This window comes from Schistocerca americana, chromosome 1 (assembly GCF_021461395.2).
Source record: "Schistocerca americana isolate TAMUIC-IGC-003095 chromosome 1, iqSchAmer2.1, whole genome shotgun sequence".
NCBI lineage: Eukaryota > Metazoa > Arthropoda > Insecta > Orthoptera > Acrididae > Schistocerca > Schistocerca americana.
In genome coordinates this window covers 481,831,888-481,850,346 of record NC_060119.1, presented here as the reverse complement: position 1 = coordinate 481,850,346, position 18,459 = coordinate 481,831,888, and the positions used below count along the sequence as shown (strand labels likewise).

General features: G+C 41.2%; 1 protein-coding gene across 2 annotated transcripts in view; it reads left to right on the top strand.

Moving 5' to 3' along the window:
* The window catches only part of LOC124604303 (probable ATP-dependent RNA helicase DDX60), a 243,057-nt gene that overhangs the window by 102,184 nt on the left and 122,414 nt on the right, over positions 1-18,459 (top strand). For both annotated transcript variants that reach the window (XM_047136467.1, XM_047136466.1), the window contains exons 3-4: positions 8,911-12,923; positions 13,383-13,488. In XM_047136467.1, the coding sequence (XP_046992423.1) occupies positions 8,911-12,923; positions 13,383-13,488 (4,119 nt within the window). The remainder of the gene's footprint in view (positions 1-8,910; positions 12,924-13,382; positions 13,489-18,459) is intronic.

The following is an 18,459-nucleotide window of genomic DNA, read 5'->3' as shown; positions in this document are numbered from 1 at the left end:
CTTCCATTTCCATAATATTGTCCTCAAGTACATCGCCCTTGTAGAGACCCTCTATATACTCCTTCCACCTTTCTGCTTTCCCTCCTTTGCTTAGAGCTGGGTTTCCATCTGAGCTCTTGATATTCATACAAGTGGTTCTCTTCTCTCCAAAGGTCTTTTTAATTTCCCTGTAGGCAGTATCTGTCTTACCCCTAGTGAGATAAGCCTCTGCATCCTTACATTTGTCCTCCAGCCATCCCTGCTTAGCCATTTTGCATTTCCTGTCGATCTCATTTTTGAGACATTTGTACTCCTTTTTGTCTGCTTCATTTACTGCATTTTTGTATTTCCTCCTTTCATCAATTAAATTCAATATTTCTTCTGTTACCCAAGGATTTCTACTAGCCCTCGTCTTTTTACCTACTTGATCGTCTGCTGCCTTCACTACTTCATCCCTCAGAGCTACCCATTCTTCTTCTACTGTATTTCTTTGCCCCATTCCTGTAAATTGTTCCATTACGCTTTCCCTGAAACTCTGTACAACCTCTGGTTTAGTCAGTTTATCCAGGTCCCATCTCCACCTTTTTGCAATTTCTTCAGTTTTAATCTACAGTTCATAACCAATAGATTGTGGTCAGAGTCCACATCTGCCCTTGGAAATGTCTTACAATTTAAAACCTGGTTCCTAAATCTCTGTCTTACCATTATATAATCTATCTGATACCTTCTAGTATCTCCAGGATTCTTCCATGTATACAACCTTCTTTTATGATTCTTGAACCAAGTGTTTGTTATGATTAAGTTATGCTCTGTGCAAAATTCTACCAGACGGCTTCCTCTTTAATTTCTTACCCCCAATCCATATTCACCTACTATGTTTCCTTCTCTCCCTTTTCCTACTCTCAAATTCCAGTCACCCATGACTATTAAATTTTCGTCTCCCTTCACTACCTGAATAATTTCTTTTATCTCATCATACATTTCATCAATTTCTTCGTCATCTGCAGAGCTAGTTGGCATATAAACTTGTACTACTGTAGTAGGCATCGGCTTCGTGTCTATCTTGGCCACAATAATGCGTTCACTATGCTGTTTGTAGTAGCTTACCCGCACTCCTATTTTTTTTATTCATTATTAAACCTACTCCTGCATTACCCCTATTTGATTTTGTATTTATAACCCTGTATTCACTTGATGAAAAGTCTTGTTTCTCCTGCCACCGAACTTTACTAATTCCCACTATATCTAACTTTAACCTATCCATTTCCCTTTTTAAATTTTCTAACCTACCTGCCCGATTAACGGATCTGACATTCCACGCTCCGATCTGTAGAACGCCAGTTTTCTTTCTCCTGATAACGATATTGGTCTGTAATGTTATGGTTCCATTCTTTTACACTTTTTATGTACTAGAGTCACCTTCACTTTTTCCCCCCGTCACTTGCGACTTTGCACTGGTTGAGAGATTCATGATAAATGGAAGCTAAGTAAGGGGCCAGTGCTGCAGAGTACACTTTGATAAACTGAGTTGGGATTCCATCCAGACCTGGTGACTTATTTGCTATCAACTCTTTCAGCTGTTTGTGGTAGGGATGCATTTTACTACGTCGTCTATATGGGACTCTCTTCAATGGTCAAACATTGGAATGTTTGTATGTTTCTCCTGTGTGAACAATTTCTTAAATGCAGAATTTAAAACTTTGTCTTTCGTTTTGCTATCTACAGCTGCCGCACCCGGCTGGTCAATGAGTGACCAGGTGGAAACCTGAGACCTGCTTAGCAATTTTACATCTGATGAAAATTTTCCCAGGTTCTCAGCCAGATCTTTTGCTAAAATGTGACAGTGATAGTTATTGAAAGATTCATGGGTAGATCTTTCCACAGATGCATGAATCTCTACTAACATTTACCTGTTGTCATTTCCTATTTCTCTTTTGTACTGAGGAGGCAACAGCTTATGCTTCCTTAGCATATTCTGGATTTTGCTGTTAAACCATAATGGTCTTTTCAGTCCTTAATCCACTTACTGGTCACACTAGCAGACAGTAAGTGCCTGACAAGGTGTTGATGTTTGTGTGGGTGGATGATTAATTGGTTAACAACAATAAATGTGCTTATACTTAAATGCATTATATGATATGAGACCTAATCACGTGTGTTCACTAAATGTTTTGAATATATTTTTCTTCTACTCATTATGTTATATTATAGCAGGCTTACCATCTCTCTAATGCTCATTCTAAAATGATGTTACTTCTTTGTTGAAATTTATATTGTAGCAGCTGGTCAGTACATGTTACACACATCTGTAACTTGTCAGTATTGGAAGACAAAAAATGAAACATTCACCCCCTCACATCCTCTAACACCAAGTGAGGTGGTGCTGTGGTTGACACACTGGAGTTGCATTTGGAAGGATGACAGTTCAAACTCACGTCCAGCCATCCCGCTTTAGGTTTTCCATGATTTCCCTAAATAGCTTCAGGCAAGCGCTGGGACAGTTCCTTTGAATGAGCATGGCCAATTTCCTTCCTCATTCCTTCCTAATCTGAGCTTGTGCTCTTTCTCTAAATGAACTTGTGGGGGGCCATTAAACACTAACCTCCTCCTCATCATCTTCTAACCCGAAGTGGCTGTGCTACTTACCCCTCTGCCCTTGAGGTAAGCAACTAGTTCACTTAGTTCATGGCTGAATTTACGAACATCAGTAAAAATGCGGAACATTAATTTCCGAATTAAAAGGATAACATTTGTTATTTATATACCATGTTTACATTCTAGGTTACAAACATTGCTCACTGTATCAACCATCTGCACCCACAACAGCCTGGAACCTCACTACAAATATGATTTCATAATTGTTCGCAGCATTTTTTGAACGGTGGATCATGGAATGTTCAGTTGTCATGACACAGCTCGTGCACTGCCAGAAGATTGCACATTACGTCCAGCATTCTCAGCCGTGGCAACTGCAACTTTTTCAGCAGTTTATGATGCAATTGGCCATTGTCCTCTCCCAGGGGCAGTTCCCAAGGTGCAGAAGAAAGAGAACCACTTCGTATTTCTTTAATGTTTCGATATTCATGAAGAGCAGCAGCACTATTGCTATTGTTTTGATAAAAGGATTTATGAGTAAAGCTCTGCTAACCTTGTCCAGGTTTATGTTGACTGTCTGCAACTATAATGTCCACACTGATGCTCATGTTCCAGTCCTACGGTATCATTCCAGTACCAGTGCTCAATGGCAAGTCGTGACATTGATACTACTAACAACACAAATCCAGAAGTACTTAGTCTGAACACTATTACTATAAAGTTGGGAACCTATGTGGTAAATAGTTTTCTTGTACACTGACACAAATAGCGAAAGTTTAACTGTAAACACCCTGTATTACTGTCTGTGTAAGTATTTTTGTTTGTTAATGAGCATTCTTGGATCCAGCTTTTTATTTCTAGGTGAATATAATTGTAAAGTACAGCTGCGAATCGCGGGCCACACAAATACTTGAATTGTGCTGCATACAGTCCAAAGCCCACATTTTGATGACCAGTGGTCTAGATGGTATTCAAAATGACCTGAAGTCAATAAAGAGAATACACAATGGTACAGTGTTTATTGAAACTGACACTTCAGGTCAATTACAAAAATAACTTAAATCAAAGATGCTGAACAAATACCCCACTGTAGATGAACTGCATAAAACTTTAAATTCCAGTCATGAGGTGGTATCATGTGAAGACATAATTGACAAAAACCTCATTGTGCTACAAAAGGAATGGGCAGGTGAAAGTGTTATAGATGTGGAGATTAAGGGAAAGAATGGAAATCTTGGAAGAACAACTACATTCATTTTAACTTTCAGTTTGCAAGTTTTACCCAGTCATATTAAGTTTGGTTTCTTACACTTAAACGTTTGCCCATATTTTCCAAATCTATTTGTGGTGTTAAAGGGCCAAACATTTAGTCATACTACAGTGGCATGTAATGGTCATGCTGCTGCTGGGAACTGTAGCCAAGCACCTCATGAACCAGATGTTGAGTGCACATCTTCACCAGTATGTGTTTACTGCTTCAACTCATATCAAGTATGGAGCAGAGTGTCCTATTTACAGAAGAAAACACTTAAAGTTACATAACAGGTACCATATGCTGAAGCAAAGAAATTGTTTAAAGCCATGAAGTCTACATCATTTCTTATCTCTTTGCATCAGTTGTGAAACAACAACTCCTTGTCCAGGCCTTGAAGGCCCAAGTGACCTTAACCAGCTGCCAGTTTATTCTCTGCCATGTAGCACCATACAGATGCAGTATGGAGGGGCATGTGGTCAGAACACCACTCTCCCGGCCATTTTGCTGACTCTCCAAACTGTGAAGCCACAACTTCTTAGTCAAGTAGCTCCTCAGTGGGCACCATGGAATGGAGTGCACCCTGTAACAAATCCTTGGTAGCACAGGGAATCGAACATGGGTTCTCTTTATGACCATTAAATATGCAAACTACTGAGCTGTGGAGGTGGATAGTTGTCAAATAGTCCACACTTCAGGTTAGTGTGTCCTCACAGACATAAGCAATAAATACCACTACCAGCGTCTGTTAGTAACCTCCACCAAGGTGCAAGGTAAAGGGAAGGCAAACCTCACCAAGAGAAAATGGACGTACAACAATGGAGTTTAAATGGCTTCAGAAATCATGTGGAAGAACTAAAGCTCCTAACACAGGCTAGGCCTGCAGAACACTGTCTGGCTTGGCTAGCACTTGGATGGATGACTGTCTGGGTCTGGCGAGTGCTGTTGGCAAACAAGGTGCACTCAGTCCTTGTGAGGACAATTGAGGAGCTGTTTGATTGTAAAGTAGCAGCTCCAGTCACAAAAACTGACGACGACTTGGAAAGTGATGTGCTGACCACATGCTCCATACTTGCATCCAGTGACTGCTATTGGCTGAGGGTAACATGATGGTCAGTTGGTACTGTTTGGCCTTCCAAGGTCTGTTTGGATGGAGTTCTTACATAAGCACATCTTCCACCAGCTCTTTATGTTTCCCTACACAAGCTGGTAATCATCTGAAAATCTGACATTCCAGCAGCACATTTTTGTATTTCTTACAGCCAAATGTCAACTACACAGAGGGCTGATAGCTCCTTCCATGTATCATTCAAAAGGCTCTATAGTTCATATAATTTATTGGTTATGCCTGTTAGAGAATTAATCAAGTCTATACGAGGTACATTTCTAGCCTTATTGATTCTTTGGAGTGAATATTCTTTTTTCATCTTTGTCATGATCTTCACACCCTGTAAATCCAAGACTTCTACTTTGTCTTTGTCTGCAGTGGACTGGGCCATAAAACCCCTCCCAACAACATAGTTAAATGCTACATGTTCACCTTCATATTACATTCTGGATTCACTACTGTATTATAATGCCTTTATTTGCATATATAGATACACATTTTTGTTGTATAGGTCTTCAGTTTTACTATAGAAAATATAGCAAAGTCATCTGCAAATGCAAGACAGTTCATTACAATTCCTTTTTTCTTTTTCTTCACAACCCTATTGGTGATATCTTACATTTATTCAGTATTTCATTCCAATTTCTTATTGTTTTTCCTAGAACACAATTAAAAATAACTGGGGATAAGTCATCACCTTGCCATACACTGTGTTTATTTTGAACAGCTGAGATGTTTCTCCCATAAAATTCAGTTTAGGTACTGTGCCAGTAAGTGTTTCATGAACTAGATTTTCTGATTTAGACTTCACACCAAATTGTCAGAATATTTTATTTGTCAGTCAATTTCTTTGAAATCAACAAACATTACTACATCCTATGAATTTAGTAATATGTGGCAACTGGTAGACCTCAAATTAAATTTTTATTCAACAGATGGTCTGTCTTTCCTAAAACCATCTTGTTATTCTCCTAAATGACCGTCTGGTGTTGTTTCTACACTGTTTAATAGAATCTTGGAAAATGTTTTGTATACAACTGGTAGCAAAGAAATTCCTCTGTAGTTGTTAGCATCTTATTGCCTTTTTAATGCAGTGGATATATCAGAGCTACCTTCGACTCTCCTAGGATTTTTTCTGTTGTCCATATTTCTTCAGATATTAATTTTAGCTCATCTTTTTTTGAATTTTTCGTAGAGACTATTTCAAAAGTTCCAGTGTAATAGTCTTTTCCACTAATTTTAGTCTGCAGCTCATGGTCTAAAGGCTAGCATTGCTGCCTCTAGATCATGGGGTCCCAGGTTTGATTCCCAGCCGGGTTGGGGATTTTATCTGCCCAGGGACTGGGAGTTTGTGTTGTCCTCATCATTTCATCACCATCATCGTCATTCATGACAGTGGCTAGATTGGAGTGTGTAAAAAAAATTGGGACTTTGTACGGGTGCTGATGCCCGTGCACTTGAGCACCCCCCAAACCAAACATCATCATCATCATCATCCACTAGTTTTATTGTTTTTCAGGGTTTTAAGTACTTCTTTAATTTCTTTGATAACTGAATGTAAATCTTCTAGATTTTCATGAGTTCTCAAAATTCCAACTCAAGAATTGGTTCTGGATGATTAAAAACTCAGTCAAATAGTTTGCAAGTATTTTGAAATCATCAGTGCTGCTTCAGCCAAGTCCACCAAGGTTTGGTATCCTTTCAGTCTGTCCTTAAATGTCTGATGAAATCATGGAAACTGCAGATTGGAATGTCAACTGTGTAAGGGAAAAGATAGGTTGCTGTTCACCATAAAGATGACACATTGACTTGCAGACAGGCACAATGAAAAGACTGTTACACATTTAGCTTTTGGCCAAAGCCTTCTACAGATAAGAAAACACACACACAAAAGCAAGCACATCTCATTGCATACATAACTGCCATCTCTGGCAGCTCGGCTTGGAATGCAACTGTCATTTTAAATGGAAGCAGCCATCTGGAAGGTGCATGGGGGGAGGGGGGGGGGAGAAGAAGGTGTAGCAGATCATAGGTAGGAGACAGAGAAGAGTGCTGTTTGGTGGAACATACAGGGGCTAGGAGGAGGCACAACAAGACTGCAAGCAATTGCTCCATCGGGAGGCTGTAGGCAGAGAGGTGGGAGTGGAAAAAGAGAGGAGCAGGGAAGGGAAAAGACATGCAGGTGCATTGACAGAGGGTGGGGCACATAAAAAATGTAAGGGGACATGAATAGTGAGGAAGTGATAGGATGGAGGGGGCAGAAACTGTAGGGTAGAGGGTGTGGGGACAGTATGTTACCTTAGGTTGAGGCTGGGATAATTTAGGGAGTGGAGAATGTGTTGTAAGGATAACTGTCATCTGCACAGTTGGTGATGGATGGGAGGATCCAGATTGTGGTGTGGATTGTGAAACAGCCATTGAAATCGAGTCTGTCATTTTCAGCTGCATGCTGTGCCACAGTGTGGCCTACCTTGCTCTTGGCCACAGGTTGGCGGTGTCCATTCATCCTGTTGAACAGCTGGTTGGTAGTCATAGCAATGATTGCAGCAAAGCTGGTATGTGACACAACTGCTTTCACAGCTGGCTTGGCCTCTGATGGGATAGGATAGGATAGGCTTATGAAAGGACTGGAATAAAAAGTGCTGGGTGGATGGAATGGGCAATTCTTTCACCTGGGTCTTCCACATGAGTATCGTCCTTGTGGTGAAAGGTTGGGATTGGGAGTGGGTCAGAGATGGACTGGGATGTTGTGGAGGTTGGGTGGGTGATGGTACACCAAGATACACTGTCCCTGGGTGGCCACACTGTATAGGAGGGATATTTTGGTGTGGAAGAGATGACAGCTGTTGAAGCGCAAGTACTGTTTGTGGTTGACGGGTTTAATATGGACCGAGGTGTGAATGGAGCTATTGGGAGGAAGAGGTCAGTGTCCAGAAAGTGGTATGCTGGGTTGATGAGGACCAGGTGAAACAAGTGAGAGAGAACATGTTGAGGTTGCAAAGGAATGAGGATAGGGTATCCTGGCCCTGAGTCCACATCATGAAGATATCATCAGTGAACCCAAACCAGACTACGGGTTTGGCATTTTGGGAGGCTAGGAAGGTTTTCTCTAGGTAGGACATAAATGGGTTGACAAAGGAGTGTGCCATGTGGGTTCCCATCGCTATGTCATGGATTTGTTTGTATGTCTGTCCTTCAAAGAAGAAATAGTTATGAGTTAGGATAAAGTTAGTAAGGTGTATGAGGAATGAGGTATTGGGCTTGGAGTCTGAAGGACATTGGGATAGGTAGTGTTCAGTAGTTGCAAGACCATGAACATGAGGGATATTGATATGTAGGGAAATGGCATCAACAGTGATGAGTTGGGATCCAGAAGGTAAAGAGGTATGGATGGTGGAGAAATGGTGCAGGAAGTGGTTGGTACCTTTGACTCAGGAGGCTAGATTATGGGCATTGGTTGGAATCTTTTTCCTTACATTTTTGATAAAACCAGAGTATATATTTGTTGTTTTCCTCAATTTTTGCAAGTTTCCTCTTTTCAGAATCACTTTTACTTCTTCTAATTATCCTTGCTATTTCCTAACATTGCTGTTTAAATATATTATAACGTTAAATATTAATTGAGCATTTCCAGTTTTGCCATTTTTTACATCTGTGTTAAAGTTTCTTCACATATTTGATTCCACCATCTTTTGTATTTATTTTTCATTGACTTAGATGTTTCCTGTCCAGCATTATTAATGTATTTAGATAATTCTTGTCAATTGTTACATTCAGCTATTATAATTATCTTGACTTTTTTGAATAAATTCTTTTGTTATAGTAGGTCTTTCTGTATTATATTTTACTAGTTGTGATTTTTTTCATATTTTACAATTTAGGACATTAACATTTATAAATTTTTTCATGTTTATTTTCTAATTTTTTGCTTTTGTTTATTTTGCAATTTGTTAACATACCAAATTTAATGTCACAGGCTTCAAGAATTCAAGAGGAAAAATTTTTTACTGCAGTAACAGACACTGCAGAGAAAATATTATCATGCCACGTGCAATACAATGATATAAATGATATGATAGCAGACAGACGAAGTTTCTTGGTGGATGGTGATTCCTTGTTGATAAATGCAGTAGAAAGAAGCGGTTTAGAAAATGCTGGAGGTGGACAAATGTTGCACTGCGTGTATTTATGTGAGCGCCTGCTTCAGATTTTTACAAGAGTTAGTGGAACCTTTGAAATAGTGTTTTCTAAAATGTGGGACAGAATACTGAAGGACAACCACAGCATCCGTTTGGCCAAATCAGTCTTAAAACATCATTTCAGATACAATACAAAATTCTTTGTTCATGAAGTAAAAGCAATTTGGAGTGAAGATTTTAGCCAAATTCTTATGCAATTGAGACCCAGTTTTTTGCTGTGTGACATTTTACCTGAAGAATGTAGCTCATATTTTTCTGAGGATAGTTACAGATGGGTGAAACTGATGTCCTCTGCAAACATTTTGTACAGTGTTGGACAAGGTCTTCCTTGTGTTGATTTTCGTGATATTAGTCTGGATGTTTCTACTATTTGGGCATATGTTATTGATTCTGTACCTACAATCAGTGAGTGGCTTCCAGTCTTCTCTAGGATGTTTATGAAAATCACAAAAGACGAGGATACGGTGGAGACACTGGTTCAAATTCCACAAGACTTATTTAGTGTTAGAAGACTCCTATACATTGGCTCTGCTGTCATGTACCTTACTTCAAACAAAGACACTGATGCTGTAATGTTAGTAAAGATACTCCTCCTGAAATGTGCAGTTCTAGATGTTATGCCCCTGAAATTCAGAGCATTTCCACCTCCACTTGAAGTGCCAAAGGAAGCTTCACATTTTATAGCAGAAATTCACAAATTCATGCACTTAATAATGGAAAATGTACTGACATCTGATTGTTGTTTTAATACAGTACCTGACATTTGGCAAGGTAACTTATTTTTGAAGCTTCTTGTGACATTAAAAAATAGTGCACTTGAATATAAATGTGGACTTGGCAGTGTAATGGGAGAAATTTATGTTAATTTAACAAATATTTTGAGTGCTATTTGGGGAAGCACATTGGAGCCGTTTCCAATAACATTAAAAAGCTTAAAATGGACCCAGGAAATAAAATTTAAACAGAATGAAAATTCAAAACTTAATGCTGAAGCTGCAGCTCTTGCACAGTTTAACCAACTTCTCCCAATATCATGCAGTCTTACAAGGGAGTTTTGTGGTGAAGCAGTTTTAAACAATCTTGTTAGACTTCAAAATCATGCAGCAGAAATGCAGTCATTTATTTCTAGAAACCTTGATTTTGAAGAAAGACATCATTGGCATTCTCGGAAGAAATTGACTGATGATTTCAGCAGAATACCTGACAACAAACCAACAGTTGGGAACAGTGTAGACCAAAGATATGCTAGGAAAAGAGTACAGAAACATCAGGCACAATTTGCAAGGTACATGAATATTTATGGAACCAATCTTGAAGGAAGATTGATACAAAGAGATGTAATCGTTAGAGAACCCAAACTAAGCAACAACACTGCTAGTGTGGTTAAAAGTAAAAAGCATCAAAAGAAGAAGCCCGAAAAACCAAAAAAGGCAGATATTATAAGAAAACAGAATAATGAGGCAAAAAGGCGTCAGCATGAAGATGATGACAAAATTACATTTAAAAAGAGCAGCACAATAATTAAGAAATTTCGCATGAAATTTGAATTTGATGAGGCATTACAGGAATTAGAGTTACTGAAAAAAAAATTAAAAACTGAATTATTTGAACTGGAAATGCTATTACTGCAAGCAGAAATTTTGCATAAAAAATTACGGTTTTATTTTGAAGAGAAAGGTGCTGGAAGTTCAGATGTTGTTGAATTGTACAAAAACCTATTCCTTCTCTTGAGAGACATTCTTATTGGTTCAGAGTGCAAGTATGAATTATCTGCTGAAAACAAAAAACAGATAGCATATTATCTAACTTCTTTGAACATGCCTGATATCAGCAGTGAATGGAATTTGCCACATGTTCAAAATAATGCAAAAATGACAATTATAGATCTAAGAATGTCCTGGGCAGAATTTCAACTGAAACATTTAGGACCTTATTTGATACGAACAAATCAAGGTGAAATTGATGACGAACTAGGCTTTGCCCCAGATGATTGGCAGAGAATGCTAATTGATGTTGTAAGAAAACGCCAGTCTGCAGTTGTTGTTGCTCCAACTTCCTCTGGTAAAACTTATGCATCCTACTACTGCATGAAATCAGTACTGAAGGAAGGATATGAAGGAATTGTTGTGTATGTTTCCCCCACAAAAGCTCTTGTTAATCAAGTAGCAGCAACTGTGTATGCACGCTTTAAAAATGTTACAATGCGAGATGGTCAATCAGTTTATGGAATATTTACACGTGATTATAGAGAAAATGCATTGACCTGCCAAATATTGGTGACTGTACCTGAGTGTTTGGAGATCTTGCTTATGTCACCTCGCATGTGCAGTTGGGTTAAGAGGTTGCGTTACATTATATTTGATGAGATTCATTGTTTATCAGGAATTGCTGGTGGGCTGTCATGGGAAACTGGATTGTTGCTCACACGTTGCCCCTTTTTAGCTCTTTCTGCAACAATTGAACAGCCTGAAATTTTGCAACGTTGGTTGCAAGAATCAATGAATTTTAAAAAGACTAGGGATATGCAGGATGGCTGCAAACAGGATGATTCACATTATATGGTATCTCTTATAACACACAGTGAAAGACATAATGATCTTAAGAAGCATATTTATGTTCATGAACAGAATTCATTGGTTCACATGCATCCATATGCATGTCTGGTAAATAAGGTAGTGGACACTTACAATGGTATTCCAACTCATCTGTCCCTCTCTGCTGAGGAGACATTATCATTGTTTGTCACTCTACAAGGCATAGAACAAACACACACAGATGTAGGATATTTAAGACCAGAAAGATTCTTCAGAAGAAATAGCCAGAAACTTTTTATTACCCGATCATCAGTTAAAGAGTATGAAAAGGAACTGAGGGAATTACTGGGTAAATGGGCACATGAATTTAATGATTCATTTGCATCTGTTGTCAGCCATTTGGGTCATGGTGCACAAAATCTTGTTCACAATTTGCCAGTGAAAGAAGTAACATCTCAACTTCCATCTTTAATTGAAACTTTGGAAAAAAACAAAATGTTTCCAGCAATTGTGTTCCTGTTTAATCGTAATCTAATACATAAATTTTTGCATAAACTAAATGGATATTATGATGAAAAATCACAAGAAGTTTTGAACAGTTCTTCAGATGACGATGGTAGAATAAGTACTGCAACACAACCAAAGACAATAAGGAAAGGTAAAGAAGTTTATCTGAGAGAAAGAAGAACATATTCTTTGGGACTGTTGAAGGGAAATGCCTCTTCTATGCGCAATGTTGGAGTTGTAGACAGTGATGATTTAAAATATATTGAAATGCGTCTCATAAGGAAAGGCCTCAGGAAAGATCATCCATTTGTGCAAGGGTTAAGAAATGGTATAGGAATTCATCACGCTGGCCTTAACTCAGTACAGAGAGGAACAGTTGAAATGATGTTCCGTATGAAAGTCCTGAATGTTGTGTTTGCGACCTCTACCTTGGCTCTTGGCATACACATGCCCTGCAAGACAGTTGTTGTGGCTACAGATAGTCCATTTCTAACACCACTGAATTATCATCAAATGTCTGGGCGTGCAGGAAGACGAGGATTTGATGTTGAAGGTCATGTTGTATTTTGGGGAGTAAAGGAATCAAAGATTCAGAATCTCCTCACTGGAAAACTGCCGATTATGTGGGGTAACTTCCCCATGACTGTATCTTTAGTGCTACGACTTCTCCTCCTTGTCAGCATGTGTGACGAGTCAGTGCCAGAAAATAATGCTGATGGGGAATCAATTCAGAAAGAGGCAATATCGAGGTTAGTATAACACATTATTACTGCTGTCCAGTAAACAATGGTTATTGATGTTTTTTGTATAATGAAACTTTACTTACGGTAAAAATTTTATGATTTTTGGTAATACAGCTATTTTTTTTTCATTTCATAATAGAACATTGAGGAGTCATTAATATATTTTAATATTAATCATCCAACATTTTGGCATGTGGACATGACAGATTGATAAACAATTCCTTGAATATCACAGTGACAATAGTACTTTTTCCTGTTGTAGAGACCATAAAGCTAATGTTATTTGCACATTATGAATTAAACTAATGGTGCCACATGTTAATAAAATTTTAGCACATAAAATTGTATGAATTAAAAAAAATATTTTTATTGAGCATTTGTTATACAATATTGTAGGTCTCTAAACTTCTACTTAAAAACAGTTTTCCAGACTTATATCTTAACATCTTTGCTCATTTCTCCCAGGGCTTTGACTTTCCTCAACTGCAACTTAATCTATCAGCATTTTGCAGAATTAAAGCAGCAAATGAAACATTTCTTCGCTTTCTCCACACAGTTGCTGATGTTGCAGGTATGCTATGAAATTGATACGTTAACCTCTTGGGTAAGCTTAACAATTTCTTCAAAAATTTTATGTGTGTCATATCGGGTTGTTTATGCTTAGTAATTCAGACATCTCTGCCCAAACTCTTTGCCTTTACAAATGTCTGCTTGTGTCTGTGTATGTGCGGATGGATATGTGTGTGTGTGCGTGTGTATATCTGTCCTAGGATTGGAATGACTCCTTACCCTCTCCCTTAAAACCCACATCCTTTCGTCTTTCCCTCTCCTTCCTTCTTTCCTGACGAAGCAACCGTTGGTTGCGAAAGCTTGAATTTTGTGTGTATTTTTGTGTGTCTATCGACATGCCAGCGCTTTCGTTTGGTAAGTCACATCATCTTTGTTTTTAGATATATTTTTCCCATGTGGAATGTTTCCCTCTGTTTTTATATATATGTTTCCCTCTATTATATATATGTATATATATATATATCTAAAAACAAAGATGATGTGACTTACCAAATGAAAGTGCTGGCAGGTCGACAGACACAAACAAACACAAACATACACACAAAATTCAAGCTTTCGCAACAAACTGTTGCCTCATCAGGAAAGAGGGAAGGAGAGGGAAAGACGAAAGGAAGTGGGTTTTAAGGGAGAGGGTAAGGAGTCATTCCAATCCCGGGAGCGGAAAGACTTACCTTAGGGGGAAAAAAGGACGGGTATACACTCGCACACACACACACACATATCCATCCACACATATACAGACACAAGCAGACATATTTAAAGACAAAGAGTTTGGGCAGAGATGTCAGTCGAGGCAGAAGTGCAGAGGCAAAGATGTTGTTGAATGACAGGTGAGGTATGAGTGGCGGCAACTTGAAATTAGCGGAGATTGAGGCCTGGTGGATAACGGGAAGAGAGGATATATTGAAGAGCAAGTTCCCATCTCCGGAGTTCGGATAGGTTGGTGTTAGTGGGAAGTATCCAGATAACCCGGACGGTGTAACACTGTGCCAAGATGTGCTGGCCGTGCACCAAGGCATGTTTAGCCACAGGGTGATCCTCATTACCAACAAACACTGTCTGCCTGTGTCCATTCATGCGAATGGACAGTTTGTTGCTGGTCATTCCCACATAGAATGCGTCACAGTGTAGGCAGGTCAGTTGGTAGATCACGTGGGTGCTTTCACACGTGGCTCTGCCTTTGATCGTGTACACCTTCCGGGTTACAGGACTGGAGTAGGTGGTGGTGGGAGGGTGCATGGGACAGGTTTTACACCGGGGGCGGTTACAAGGGTAGGAGCCAGAGGGTAGGGAAGGTGGTTTGGGGATTTCATAGGGATGAACTAAGAGGTTACGAAGGTTAGGTGGACGGCGGAAAGACACTCTTGGTGGAGTGGGGAGGATTTCATGAAGGATGGATCTCATTTCTGGGCAGGATTTTAGGAAGTCGTATCCCTGCTGGAGAGCCACATTCAGAATCTGATCCAGTCCCGGAAAGTATCCTGTCACAAGTGGGGCACTTTTGTGGTTCTTCTGTGGGAGGTTCTGGGTTTGAGAGGATGAGGAAGTTGCTCTGGTTATTTGCTTCTGTACCAGGTCGGGAGGGTAGTTGCGGGATGCGAAAGCTGTTGTCAGGTTGTTGGTGTAATGCTTCAGGGATTCCGGACTGGAGCAGATTCGTTTGCCACGAAGACCTAGGCTGTAGGGAAGGGACCGTTTGATGTGGAATGGGTGGCAGCTGTCGTAATGGAGGTACTGTTGCTTGTTGGTGGGTTTGATGTGGACAGACGTGTGAAGCTGGCCATTGGACAGGTGGAGGTCAACATCAAGGAAAGTGGCATGGGATTTGGAGTAGGACCAGGTGAATCTGATGGAACCAAAGGAGTTGAGGTTGGAGAGGAAATTCTGGAGTTCTTCTCCACTGTGAGTCCAGATCATGAAGATGTCATCAATAAATCTGTACCAAACTTTGGGTTGGCAGGCCTGGGTAACCAAGAAGGCTTCCTCTAAGCGACCCATGAATAGGTTGGCGTACGAAGGGGCCATCCTGGTACCCATGGCTGTTCCCTTTAATTGCTGGTATGTCTGGCCTTCAAAAGTGAAGAAGTTGTGGGTCAGGATGAAGCTGGCTAAGGTAATGAGGAAAGAGGTTTTAGGCAGGGTGGCAGGTGATCGGCGTGAAAGGAAGTGCTCCATCGCAGCGAGGCCCTGGACGTGCGGGATATTTGTGTATAAGGAAGTGGCATCAATGGTTACAAGGATGGTTTCTGGGGGTAACGGATTGGGTAAGGATTCCAGGCGTTCGAGAAAGTGGTTGGTGTCTTTGATGAAGGATGGGAGACTGCACGTAATGGGTTGAAGGTGTTGATCTACGTAGGCAGAGATACGTTCTGTGGGGGCTTGGTAACCAGCTACAATGGGACGGCCAGGATGATTGGGTTTGTGAATTTTAGGAAGAAGGTAGAAGGTAGGGGTGCGGGGTGTCGGTGGGGTCAGGAGGTTGATGGAGTCAGGTGAAAGGTTCTGTAGGGGGCCTAAGGTTCTGAGGATTCCCTGAAGCTCCGCCTGGACATCAGGAATGGGATTACCTTGGCAAACTTTGTATGTGGTGTTGTCTGAAAGCTGACGCAGTCCCTCAGCCACATACTCCCGACGATCAAGTACCACGGTCGTGGAACCCTTGTCCGCCGGAAGAATGATGATGGACCGGTCAGCCTTCAGATCACGGATAGCCTGGGCTTCAGCAGTGGTGATGTTGGGAGTAGGATTAAGGTTTTTTAAGAAGGATTGAGAGGCAAGGCTGGAAGTCAGAAATTCCTGGAAGGTTTGGAGAGGGTGATTTTGAGGAAGAGGAGGTGGGTCCCGCTGTGACGGAGGACGGAACTGTTCCAGGCAGGGTTCAATTTGGATAGTGTCTTGGGGAGTTGGATCATTAGGGGTAGGATTAGGATCATTTTTCTTCGTGGCAAAGTGATACTTCCAGCAGAGAGTACGAGTGTAGGACAGTAAATCTTTGACGAGGGCTGTTTGGTTGAATCTGGGAGTGGGGCTGAAGGTGAGGCCTTTGGATAGGACAGAGGTTTCAGATTGGGAGAGAGGTTTGGAGGAAAGGTTAACTACTGAATTAGGGTGTTGTGGTGCCAGATTGTGTTGCTTGGAATTTTGAGGTTTTGGAGGGAGTGGAGCTGGAAGTGGGAGACTGAGTAGATGGGAGAGACTGGGTTTGTGTGCAATGAGAGGTGGTTGAGGTTTGCTGGAAAGGTTGTGAAGGGTGAGTGAGTTGCCTTTCCGGAGGTGGGAAACCAGGAGATTGGATAGCTTTTTTGAGGTGAAGGGTGGCATGCTGCTCTAATTTGCGGTTGGCCTGTAGGAGGATGCTCTGAATAGCCGGTGTGGATGTGGGAGAGGAAAGATTGAGGACTTTTATTAAGGATAGGAGTTGACGGGTGTGTTCATTGGCTGAGTTGATGTGTAGGTGAAGGATTAGGTGGGTGAGGGCAGTGGATTGTTCAGTTTGGAACTGGTATAGGGACTGATGGAAAGAAGGGTTGCAGCCAGAGATGGGAACTTTAAGTGTGAGGCCTTTGGGGGTTATGCCAAATGTTAGACAAGCCTGAGAAAATATTTTCTCAGGCTTGTCTAACATTTGGCATAACCCCCAAAGGCCTCACACTTAAAGTTCCCATCTCTGGCTGCAACCCTTCTTTCCATCAGTCCCTATACCAGTTCCAAACTGAACAATCCACTGCCCTCACCCACCTAATCCTTCACCTACACATCAACTCAGCCAATGAACACACCCGTCAACTCCTATCCTTAATAAAAGTCCTCAATCTTTCCTCTCCCACATCCACACCGGCTATTCAGAGCATCCTCCTACAGGCCAACCGCAAATTAGAGCAGCATGCCACCCTTCACCTCAAAAAAGCTATCCAATCTCCTGGTTTCCCACCTCCGGAAAGGCAACTCACTCACCCTTCACAACCTTTCCAGCAAACCTCAACCACCTCTCATTGCACACAAACCCAGTCTCTCCCATCTACTCAGTCTCCCACTTCCAGCTCCACTCCCTCCAAAACCTCAAAATTCCAAGCAACACAATCTGGCACCACAACACCCTAATTCAGTAGTTAACCTTTCCTCCAAACCTCTCTCCCAATCTGAAACCTCTGTCCTATCCAAAGGCCTCACCTTCAGCCCCACTCCCAGATTCAACCAAACAGCCCTCGTCAAAGATTTACTGTCCTACACTCGTACTCTCTGCTGGAAGTATCACTTTGCCACGAAGAAAAATGATCCTAATCCTACCCCTAATGATCCAACTCCCCAAGACACTATCCAAATTGAACCCTGCCTGGAACAGTTCCGTCCTCCGTCACAGCGGGACCCACCTCCTCTTCCTCAAAATCACCCTCTCCAAACCTTCCAGGAATTTCTGACTTCCAGCCTTGCCTCTCAATCCTTCTTAAAAAACCTTAATCCTACTCCCAACATCACCACTGCTGAAGCCCAGGCTATCCGTGATCTGAAGGCTGACCGGTCCATCATCATTCTTCCGGCGGACAAGGGTTCCACGACCGTGGTACTTGATCGTCGGGAGTATGTGGCTGAGGGACTGCGTCAGCTTTCAGACAACACCACATACAAAGTTTGCCAAGGTAATCCCATTCCTGATGTCCAGGCGGAGCTTCAGGGAATCCTCAGAACCTTAGGCCCCCTACAGAACCTTTCACCTGACTCCATCAACCTCCTGACCCCACCGACACCCCGCACCCCTACCTTCTACCTTCTTCCTAAAATTCACAAACCCAATCATCCTGGCCGTCCCATTGTAGCTGGTTACCAAGCCCCCACAGAACGTATCTCTGCCTACGTAGATCAACACCTTCAACCCATTACGTGCAGTCTCCCATCCTTCATCAAAGACACCAACCACTTTCTCGAACGCCTGGAATCCTTACCCAATCCGTTACCCCCAGAAACCATCCTTGTA